Here is a 12513-nt window from a genome sequence, read left to right on the forward strand (position 1 = left end):
CCCGCTGTTCCTAAACAGGGTGGCAATGACACGTTCTGTTTAATGTTGCCTTAGCTCTCCTCTAACAATAGACGTAAAGCCATTTAAGGGATCAGCATCATCCCATACTGGAATTTGGTGGCATGCTGTCGGAGGCAAAACTGGTTTTGCCTAAAATCTCCCCACATTTGATTTCTCTCTCATAAAAAAACAACAACAATAATATTTCATGTCTTTAAAAGTTTTAAAAGTTACTCAAGAAAACTTTTGAACACGGACTGAAGATTGCATAAAAGCTCACTGTAATTCATTGCTCTGCTATGACTATCAGTTTCTCAGTGTCAGTTTGTGTACCTCCAACAACACTCCTGTCCATACAATAAGCCAGCAGATGGCAACATGCATCAGGCCTGTGCACGCTCTGCATTGTGCAGAGCTTTCTTTGACATGAAGAGGGTTGGTGACACCGCTATCCACACACGGATGGCTGTTTACAGTATCTCAAAGAACACATAAACAACATAATGGGGGGAAGGAAAACGACTGGAGCATATCTGGAAGCCTTATGCCAGAAAATAATAAGGCATTTTGCGTCATTGAGACTTGTTGAAGAAAACAATGCTCTAAAATTGGACAAATGTTTGAACAATGAAACATTTAAATTTACATATTAGTGTTGGTATTCTATTCTGCATATAAATATATATTATAACATATTTATACTATATTTCAATATATATTCTCCTACAATGAAAATACAAATTTTGAGTCAATATTTCAAAGGTTATTTATACTTCAAAATATCTCCATGTAGACATTTTATGGGGCATTTAAACAAGGAGAGTGTCAGCACAGTTTCTGGTGACAACAGTCGGTGGATCACAGTCTTCAAGATAAGAGCATGAATGCTCCAACTACAGTGGAAATTATCCTTGGGGACCCCATGGCATCCTGCTGTAAACAAACACGTTACCCCCCCTGAAAGCCATGTGAAAGGAAATAGGCTATCATTGTTTTAACGGCCCACTATCTTCATCTAACTATAAAACAATACATGCTTTTGGTCAATGGCTCCCATTCTTTTTTCTTTGGAGACCCTCTTTCATACCCCCCCCCCTCCAAAAAACCCCCCAACTCAGATTGGGAACCACCATCTTAGACTTTAGGCCTTTGTTAAGGTCAAAAGGTTAAAAGTTAAGGTCTCGGTATGTAAAGAATGAACCGGCAGTTGTGTGTTTGGTTGGCCAGGCAGTGAAGGGGTAATTGGTTACCCTGAATTGGGTGGCATGCATCTGGAAGAGATTAGGTCGTACCTTGAGCTGACCTGGCTTCATGGTGCCATTGCCTCTGTGTTTGTGTGCTCAGGATTCACGTTAATGCATACAGAGGACACAGAGATAGTGCTGGTGGGATTCTGTGCTAATGCTCTCACTTCCCCTTATCTTCAGCATCCTTTACTTTCCCGCAAGACCCAAGAACTTCAGAAGGCTTTTGTTAGATTAGATAGCTAGCTCTCTTTCTCCTCCATCACTCTATCTAACACCATCTCCCCATCTTCCTCTCTCTCGCTCTCTCTCTCACACACACACACACACACACACACACACACACACACACACACACAAACACAAACAACAGCATTTTAATTCCAAATTTCCAACATTATGTCACTGATTGTATTTTATCCCATAAATGTCCAGGATGCTCACATTTTCCTTTGAATACGAGATAATGGAGATCATCAAATCTACATAACAGTAGTATACCAACAGCATACAGTATTATTTCTCACGGGAAACATTTAACCTTTAATGTATTTTAACACTTGCATACTCAGTTCTTCAGTCCAAGAACATGTTTAATTAATCAGTATCGACATTCGTTGGGAACTGCAAATAACTTGTATATGAGCGTGTTGGGCCCAGTCACATCACAGTATCTTAGATATATATTAATTTATGCCAGATTACATTTTAGCTTGTAAAAAATCCTAAATCCTTTTGGGTCCCAATCTGCTGAAGTCAATGAAAGAATCGGGAAAAAAAAATCTGTATTTAGCAAAAGAAAAGATATCTAACTCCTAAGATGACGTTTGGTTTTCAGTTAAGGTGCTATTTTAGTGTAATTATCCTGGGGAATAATTCCATATTGTTAATCCTTGTTGTCTCGGACAGCCGCCTGGCTAGATAACAGCTGGTTAAAACTACATCTAGTGTTGGATTTCGCTAGGTTTTGCTAATTTTTTTTAGCACATGTGGCATGTTAAGAAGGAACATTTGATGATAAATGAGCAGATGCATATCAATTTTGAGATATATATATATATATATATATATATATTTTTTTTTTTTTTTGTCACATTTTTCAATACAAGTTTACATTTTCTGTTCTTTATATGATGGAAGGGTTTCTCCTACTGAGCAACATTTCTTGTTAGCAGATGATAATAGTTCCCTTTGCTAAAACCATGTTTTCAATCGTTTGACTATGAATAATGAATGACATCCATCGAAACAAAGCTCTATAGAAAACAAAACAGCATTGAATTCAGATGAACTATTGTCACACAGATTTGACCTGCATCCAGGGGTAGAATGTATTCAAGCAAAATCTGTGTCTTTGTTATGCAATTCTATATTTTTATAAGAAACAGCTCGATTTTGAGCAGTCTGCCACAGACTTCGATAGAACAGGAACCACAAACTGGGACTCGGTGACACCCAGAATGACACCACCATCAGCTAGAAGACCTGTGATTTCTTTTCCGTACAATATACGTTGCTTTTTTTTCTTCTTTTTTTTTAAGTCAGTTGAATTGGGGTGTGATTCTTGAGGAGCTTCTTTACTGTGATTTTGAATATATATGTTGTGCCTTGGTCATCACAGTTAAAGCCATAAAAAAAAAACAATACAATATTGAGTATTATCTTTATTTGTTTTAGTTTAACAATTTCAAAATTAAAAGAATATTGCTTGTGAAATTGACCTTTAACTGAGTATCAACCTTTAATTGTGACAACAGTTTAACATGACAAACTGCATCTGCTGCATAATTCAAGCTGTGACGTCGTTTTAGATAAAAATGTAGGCAAACAACAACCCCCCGGGTGGTAGTCTCCAAAAGATATAACAACACATTAAAATTTAATTATAAATACATTTCTATATTGGTATTAATTTCTTTTATTTAAAAAAATCATGTACAGAATCACAGTTATTCTGCAAGCTGTCATATACATATATATATATATATATATATATATATAGGGTTTTTTTCCAAAACCGTCAATGGTGTTGTGAGTGCTCAACTAATGAGTGGAATATCAACACGGATACAGGAAATTAGCAGCTGATGAGTGTGAGACGCACGAAACAGGCCTGTACTGCAATGTATTAGAATCTTTTTTTCTGTATCCGTGTTGATATATACACACACACACACACACACACACATATATATACACATACTATATATATATATGCGACTTGCTATGACTTCATATCCTAAAGCTTTATTTCTATCTAAAGATAGTGATTAAAAAGAACTTATTTCACCGAGTTGGATTAACCATCCACAAATCCGAGGATAAGCGTGCTATATGTTGACACAGCACCACACATTATTATATGTGTTTTTGACTCACTCTCGGATCTTGCTCTTCCAAACCACCAGGAAAACCAAGACGGGGATGAGGCTGACCGGGATGAGGGTGAGGACGACCACCACCCCATGAGGGGCGTCTGACAGGAGCAGCTTTTCTTCAGAGCAGTTTTGGAAATAAGTGGAGTGGATCTCCACGAAGAAGTCCTGAACGTTGGGATTCGGGAAATAGCACCCTACCAGGTCAGTCAGTCTCTCCATGCATTTTGACATGTTGTTGTAGGGTCTGCAATAAATGGGAAAACGAAGCATGTTCATTACAAATGGACCAGGGGGATTTATATTCCACTGCTGTATGCTTCAACGCTTTTTGAATCTTTTAAGATCCGCTTGATTTGCAGTACATTGCAGCCAATTCTATGGATTCCTGTTTTTAGATCATTTTTTCCCATGTCTTGGTTTAGTAGTAGTAGTAGTAGTAGTAGTAGTAGTAGTAGTAGTCTTGGTTTATGATCAACAAGTTAAAAACAGACCAAAACAAAAACATTTAAATTCAATACAATAGTGCATTTCAAACGAGTACCCTGTGAATAACAATGCTGTTTGTGTTAGAGTAAGAATGCTAAATGTATCTCTACACCTCTGTGTGTGTGCGTGTATTGTAAGAAGTTCCAAAAGTATTTGCTTTTGTTCTACCACCACATTTTTTCTGCCCTGAAAGTGCAACCAGGAAGTGTCTGTTATCAAGAGTGTGCCAAATAAATTGCTGTTCAAGGAGCTTGTACCTCTCCCACTGCCAAGTGAATGTAGGTTTAAGTGTGACCGATGCCCCCCCCCCCCCCCGCCCCAGGCACACCCGTTGACAATATCTGCCCCGTTAAAGTCTGGCCCTACTGTTTATGTTCAGACAGGAACCCACATAAGTCTCACTCTCAGTTCACGGTATGGTTGAGACTCTTGCAGCGAATTCAAGTCGAGAGTTTCACTTCAAAATGAAACTTGAAAAAAAAAGTTCCGAAATACAAACCTCCCACAAAATGATTGCTGCCAGCAATTAGATCTGCGATATGATCAGACCAAAATCAGACCATTAATTTATATTTTCATACGTTTTTCAGTCAAACTCTAAAGCTTTTCACAAGCCATAACTCAGATTCCCTGGGTAACACCTGAGGGTTTGACTAATACCTGGACCAATCATTACCATCCCTTCAGATTCTTAAGCAACGGAAATGTTCACTTTTCCAGTAAATAGGACAAACCCTAGATACGCCTTGGCAATTTCGGTAACCTGGCAAAACCATACCGGATCGGTCGAGGCTCACTACCAGATTGGTTGAGTCCCGGATTAACAACAACTTTGCTGTGCCCTCACAGGGTACCGATGGAAACTATAAAATCCGCTCTGGCGACCCTTAAGAAACAGGGAGCAAACTGAAAGAGGAACTTCAGTAACCTGGCCGGAGTGAGATTTTCTCTGCCGTGCACCTAAAGCTAGCTGGCTGTTTACAGAGCATTTATTAGACACGGAGATGAATATCGTGCACCAATTAGAGAGTAATTGAAAATGCCTCTCCATGGAAACACCCACATAGAAGACCCAGTTTTCGAATACTCGGCTCTGTCTTCTAGAGTCAAAGTCGTTCGCTTAGTTTAACCATTACTACACCAGAAAGACTTAGTTCGCCTGTTCATCTCTGTTGTTGTCGCGCCGTTTTGACGTGAGCTTTGCCTTGGTGTAACGAGAGCATAAGACTCACGCCAGATGCGTGAGAGTTGGCAACCCTACATGTAGTCCGCTCAGCTCACAGAACCCTTTGAGCTAGAAAGCTGACGTTATGCTAGCAAGATTCAAAGTCAATAACATTACGTACAGCTGGCAAACAGTAAATATCATTTGAATAACAAGACTAGCTAGCTATATTACTTTTTTTACTTTCTATATTACCTTTTTTCTTTTTATGACACCGAGTGGATATTTGGGTTGTACTCAGCAAACAAAAAATGTCCCCAGCATGTCCCCTAAAGGTCATCTCCGAACGTACGATAAATATCATTGTGTAGGGTTTTCATTACATCACGGGGACATTATCGCGGGACGACATTACAGGTATGACAGGGTAAAGTCCTGCAGACGTCCCCGTGACGTCCAGAGGACGTTATTTTGCGACGTTCAGGGAACATCCTGACTACATTACAGGGACATTAGGGGTAAGTCCTCGAGACATCCCCGGGATGTCCGGGGGATGTTATTGCGCGATGTTCAGGGAACATTACAGGGACATTAGGGGAAAGTCCCCTGGACATCACAGGGGCGTTATTGTGGGATGTTCAAAGCACGTCCCCTAAAGGTCCTCTCGAACATCATTGAATGTCATTGTCAGAATGTCACTGTGTACGGTTTTCATTATGTCACAGGGACGTTATCACGGGAACATCCCGAGTACATTACAGGGACGTAATGTCCTAGGGATGTTACAGAGAAGTTAGGGGAAAGTCCTTGAGACGTCCCCGTGATGTCCCGGGGACGTTATTACAGGACGTACCCCTCCCCTGACGTTACAGGGACGTTAGGGTTAAGTCCTCCAGATGTCCTCCGGACGTCACAGGGGCGTGGCATTATTGTGGGACATTCAAAGCACGTCCCCTAAAGGTCCTCTCCGAACGTCCGATAAATGTCACTGTGTAGGGTTTTCATTATGTTATGGGGATGTTATCATGGGACGTCCCTGTAACATCCTCGGGACATTACAGGGATGTTAGGGGAAAGTCTACTAGACATTCCTGGGACGTCACGGGGACGTTATTGAGGGACATTTTTTGAGCGTCTCGCAATAACGTCCCCATGACGTAATGAAAACCCTACACAATGGTATTTACCGGACGTTCGGAGAGGACGTTCTTTTGTTTGCTGGATAGCACTGAGATCTGTTTATTCTTGGTAAATGACACTAGGATTTGTTTTCTTCTCTCTTTTTTTTGTCTTTCTCTCGAGTGTTTTTAATTTTTCTCTTATTGTTCATAGTAGTTGAGTTTGTATAGTGCAGCACAACTTGCTATACAGTACAGTGGGAATTGAGTTTGAAATGTATAGCAGCTGAATTAACTTAAGAGTATGTGAGAAGGGGTAGGAAAAAATAAGTGTATGCTTCCTCCTACTCCTTTCCAACATGCAACAAATAATCTGATGCATACTATGGCGATTTGTTCGCTAAGTTTGATGTGTGGGTTTGTTGATTACTTCAGATGACTGGCAATGACTTATCTGTGTGGTATATCATGCTTGTTTACATGTTCGAAATAAATCATCATCATTCATACAGCTATCACAAGCAAATGCTAAGCCATCTGTACTGTCAGGCGGAGCCTGAAGTAGCGAGTTGAATAAATTCCTCATTTCAGCCAGCACGTTGATTTAGAATGGTGAACAGACAGTTTCACTGGAACTACTTAGTAGGTGTCCATTATTAGGAATTAATGGACGTCCTGCAGCCAATCAGAATCGAGTATTCACCCAGACCATGGTATAGCTCAAGGTATTTAAATCAGCCAATAATATCCCTATTATATCATTTTTAATCGGTGAAAGCTCAGTCCAGCTGATTATATCAGTCACTTGTGTGTTATGTGTTTCATTGTATTATGTTGCATTGTATTGTATTGTATTGTGGTGTATGGTTTTGTGGGGTGTATAATGTTGTATTGTATGTACTGTTGTGTATTTTAGTGTTATTGTATTGTGTTGTGGTTTACCACATCTGTTTTTATTTTTTGCTTTGACCTGCCTAGGGACAACGGATGTAAATTAGCAGTATTGCTACAATCCAGCATGTTTACATGTGTATCTGCGATACCAATGTTCATTGACATGCACTCTCCCTATTCAAATAAACAAACAAATAAATATTCAAATAAACAAACAAACTTGACCAACTATCCTCACACTCACGTCATTTTTCTTTCCCATCATTCTTTTAAACACAGAGGTTCATATGTGAGATGCACAACAGCAGCTGTGACCTGTACGGCGTTAATTCTAAGATCAAACTTTATATTCACTGATTTCCTAATTCATGCCGTGATACGCCTTGGTGACCGACATGATTCAGGATTTAACAGTGGACCTATATGAACAGATATAAGAGAGACGAGAGATTGTCTCTTTCGATTTTGGTTGTTAGTCAGATCTGACTCATCTGGTGCGAACCCAGAATGTGTTTGGTGTAAAAAAAAGTCAATCGACCTTGACATTTTGCATTGTCAAATAATACTCTCAGCAGATCTGGATTAGATTAAAGTGGCAATGACAAAGCGATCCCCATAACAGTATTGACATAAAGGGAAACTGAGACAACAGAGGTACTCATTCAGCACTGGTGATAATTTCAGCTGAATTTTTTTTTTTAACCTATAACATCCAATTCTAGTTTACAGGAGTGAACTATACAGTACAGATATTTTTCTTTACATAAGCAGTTCGGATAATGGATGGATGGATTTTCATGTACAACTAATATCCATTCACCCATAATCCATCTTAATTTCTGTCCTTAAATCTTATAACAATATTAAGTCAAATATGTTTTTCCTACATAACAAAAGAAGTTAGATCTTCGCAGACAGCATGGCTCACTTGATAATGTAGTCCAGATTACACCAGAGCTCCGGGCTGATAGCCATCATAGCCATGTGAAACTCTGCGCCACAGCACGAATTGCTGTGCTGCACCAGTAAACCCTCATCGCAGTACTTGTTTGGGAGGATAAGCTCCAGGTCCTGAAACTTTTCTAGAAGAGAAGAAACGACAGGTCTCACTCTGCGTGCAGGTGTAGAGGAGAGGGATATTATTTTTGCGGGCACACAAAAATCTAACCAGCACAGTGAGAGACTCCAATAGATAATATATTAAAAAAAAAACACAACACGAAAGTCAAGTTATTTCTCATCAGCAATGCACAGTTTGATGCATCATAGAAAACTTGCCAAGTCGCCAGATGAGAGGGGAAACAGGAATGTTTATAATTTGCCTGATCGTTGGCTTCAGCTATAACATGAATGTTGCTTAGGCACAGGAAATTTGAAATTCAGGGCAGTGACAAGGACCAGGGTTGGCAAAGAATCACGAAATCTTCACTCTGACCTTTCTCAGCTCTGTCATGCAGAATATCTATCTATCTATCTATCTATCTATCTATCTATCTATCTATCTATCTATCTATCTATCTATCTATCTATCTATCTATCTATATATGTAGATAAATATTACACATCACATCTTACCATGGTCTTCTGAAGTCACATTGAATGTCTGGTTACTTGGGAATCCCAGATCCCCCTTGTGTTTCATCAGCTCATCTATGTGTAGAATAGATGTGACATTGCCTTGCTTGATAACACCTGTAAACACAAATGTCTTCCATTTTATTCAAGCATGACTCAGCGTGTCTGGTGAATGAATTACCTACAATAGATCCATGATATAATTCTTGATGTACTGAACCCCCTATCTGTGCCATGCCGGCACCAAATAGCTGCTGTGTTAGTGATTATAACGTTTGGTTTGAAGGTGAATCTTTGTCGTAAATACTTCGAGATTATTCTTAGAATTAATGAAAAGTCAGACGTACGATTAACTACTTGTTAAAATAATAACAGCATTTTAATAATCAATAAAAAAATCAGAATTAAAGACAAAAAGGCAATCTCACCATTAACATTTGTGGAAACATTGGATGTTTGTGTCCCCTCAAGTTTGCTGAAAGCATCAGTCACGTTGCCTGTTTCCACGATACCTGCTTGCAAAGATGCAATTGCACCATTTTGTATTATTTAACATCTCGTTCAATGTTCAAGATAGCTGTGACGAAAGAAAATATCTCCATCATGCCTCCTCATTTGCAGCTTGCTAAAACGAAAATGTCCCCTGGCCATAGTCCACCATTGTATGACAGCGTCCTATCATACGGCAAAGGAACAGCCACTATACACCGGGGCCGAATTGTCACAAATTCTACAAAAACTTCCACAGGAAATGCCAACACAGCCTGCTGCTGTAGTACTGCTATTACTGAAATACAATGTGTGCAATCATGGATGATACATACCTAATATTACAGCTGGGAAGAGCAAGTACAAGACCATGGTGGAGCGAGACGAGGGGATCATTTATAACCTTTGAGGCCAGTCAGGGGCCTGAGGTGCCACTTTGAGGGACCTTCCTCAAAGTTTGAGAACGGAATGGTTAAGGATCAGGTCCACCCTTGTTTTTCTTGGCACGGTCGACAGACATAGCGTGCATGCGTGTGTGTGTGCACGTGCGTGCGTGCGTGTGTGTGTGTGTGTGTGTACATGCGTGCTCTGGTGATGTTGACATGTTTATAGAGATCAGGGAGAGATAATAGATGCTAATCATGACTTTGTATATGCTGGAAAGAGAGAGGAAGAAAGAGATTGAAGGAAAGATGGCGAGATAAAGGAAGATGGGGGGGGGGGCAAATTGTGCTTAGTTCACACTTAGAGCGGATCTTGATGGGTGGAAGGGGTGGGGCATGGGGGGCAATCTATGCAAAGGGTTCTATACTGACCTGGCTGGTACAGAGGTTTTGATACACAATTCACAGTCATTCTCATAGAAATTACCAATGATAAAAATTGCCACGACTCTGTATGTTCATATTTAAAAAGAGAAAAATTGACTTGGTTGCAGTATATAAGTTAATTGCTGGGATGTCCTCACATTGTGTACCCCACTTGGGCAAACACAAAGCCCGGATACTCCTGCATAATGCCACAACAGTATCCTATCTCTTCCTGTATTGCTTGATTGGGATAAGTGTGTGTGAATGTGTGCATGTGTGTATGCATGTGTGTATGAGTGAGTGAGTCTGCATGTGTGCATGAGTACTGTGAATAGCGCACATCTCCAGAAAAAAATAAAATAAAAGTGTGTGTGTGTGTATATGTGTGTGTGCGTGCTCGTAGGGTGTCCTGATGTTACTGGCAATGTGGGCGTAGGGACAGTGTTGCTGAGTTTCCTGCCTTCTCTGAGATCGCCAGTGAAAGGCTCTTGAGGGACTTCCCACTCCACTTGGCAGCTATGAAGATGGCCATCACAGAGACAAGGCCAACACTGGCACCAGGAAACCGGGGAGATGTGCAGGGGTACTGAAACACGAAACATGAAACAGAAACACAAAACATACATGCCTGCAGTGGTGCAATAACTTCATTCAACTTTTTTTTTTTACCCTCTGCTGTCTCCACAAAAACCTGCAACCCCTTTGAATTCCATGTGAGCGACTATTTGGCTTTGCGCTCACAGACCCAAGTGAACTTCCTGCATCGTGCCTCTTAATGTGCAGGATGTCAGCTCTTTTGATGGCTGCAGTCTGCACCTTTGTCTGTGGAGACAGGAAACAGAACAGTTAGACAGGTTGGTCAGTGTTGAAAGACATTGTTCGGGAACCCCCTTGGAAAAATATGGGCGTGACATAAAGTGATTTGGCAATGTGTGAAAACCTGATGGGACCGCAGCATGAGACTGTTTACTTCCCAGGCTGATGAAAATGAGAATTAGAGTCAATTTATTTATCTTTCTTTTGCATTTTCAAGACAATTAAAATTGCACATAGAAGCAATTTAATTCGATGGGTTGCTCACATGAATCACATTAGACATAACACAACATTTTTAAAGACAATATCAAGGTTGAGCAGTCAAGTGCAGCAAATAATAGTTCTCCTCTCTACAGAGCACAAAACAAATCCACCAAAAGAAACATCTGTTAGTTTATTTACATGAAAATATTGCAGTCTTTATCGGGAATAAATACAGCTCAGGAGAAGACTATAGTTGAATGGTGGAAATTCATCAGAGAACATGACCTTTGACCTTTTCAAGTCCCCACCAAAATGCAAAGGGCAAAGCCACTCTTTGCCCTTTGCATCCTATTCAATCTCTTCGAACAGTTAATCTAGTCGAACAGTTGACATGGAGACCCATTCGGCCGTGTTAATGTGCAAAGCCTGTGTGCTGTTCAGAGGCTCTGATTCAGTCCCATGTGGTAATAATGGAAGTGGTAATGTTAGGTACAGGAAAATAACTTTATAGTTTCTGGTGACCATCCCACTGCTGTCGACAATCCGTTATCTGCATACCGACTAAGGTCGGTCACTGGTCTGCTTAATGTCAATAGTCTCAAACAGCCCATGTCTAATCTTTTTGTAATACACCTGTGTGAATAAGTTAAGCGTTGTAAATCACATTTCGGTGGCCTTACGCAGATGAAATAGATAGTGACTGTACAGAAAACGGCTTGTGTTCTATTGTAACAGGTGTCTGAAATTCAGATTTGACCAGAAATGTAAAGCGCTTTGAGTGGCTGTTGCAGCTAGAAAAGCTCTATATAAAACCCAACTTGATTGATTGATTGATTGATTGATTGATTGATTGATTGATTGATTGACTCTTTTTTTCCTCCAAGTTTGTTAGTCACCAAACGAATCCCTAAGACTGAGAAGCTCATAGCTTTGTCTTGTTTACATATAACTGATTGTCTCTGTGTATGTGAGTTTTGCTTTTTGTCTTTAAAGAAAGTAAGTAATAATAATAATAATCATCATCATCATAATCATCATCATTTAATTTATAAATTGTATTTTTTTAAGAATGTATGTAACATCGTGGCTGCAAAAAAAAATCACATCAAATTATAGGTTCTCTGTCTGAGGGTTTTAAATAAAAAAAGCCTTAAAGGTAATTATTTTTATCAATTTTGAACACTTGAGTATTTCATTTACAGCAAAATGGATTATTATTCAATGTGATGTAATACAGTAAAAAATTATATATATATATATATGTGTGTGTGTGTGTGTGTGTGTGTGCGCGCGTGTCCATACATACATATATGTGAAAAAGTAAGTACACCACCA

The 12513-nt window shown here is 39.7% G+C and overlaps 1 protein-coding gene across 2 annotated transcripts; it reads right to left on the minus strand.

The window, feature by feature from the left end:
• Positions 1-2875: 2875 nt before the first annotated feature.
• LOC130127554 (receptor activity-modifying protein 1-like) lies at positions 2876-9827 on the minus strand. Of its 2 annotated transcripts, none has more exons than XM_056297224.1 (5): positions 9685-9825; positions 9289-9375; positions 8861-8977; positions 8214-8367; positions 2876-3866 (listed from the first exon to the last, which is right to left on the minus strand). In XM_056297224.1, exons 1-5 carry the CDS (start codon positions 9743-9745, stop codon positions 3620-3622), a joined length of 666 nt encoding a protein of 221 aa, XP_056153199.1. In that variant the 5' UTR covers positions 9746-9825; the 3' UTR covers positions 2876-3619. The 2 variants fall into 2 exon arrangements, with proteins under 2 accessions (XP_056153199.1, XP_056153200.1); XM_056297225.1 differs by having other exon boundaries at positions 2877-3866; positions 9289-9372; positions 9685-9827.
• Between the last annotated feature and the right edge of the window lie 2686 nt (positions 9828-12513).

The sequence above is a fragment of the Lampris incognitus genome, chromosome 17 (assembly GCF_029633865.1).
Source record: "Lampris incognitus isolate fLamInc1 chromosome 17, fLamInc1.hap2, whole genome shotgun sequence".
In the NCBI taxonomy this organism is placed as follows: Eukaryota; Metazoa; Chordata; class Actinopteri; order Lampriformes; family Lampridae; genus Lampris; species Lampris incognitus.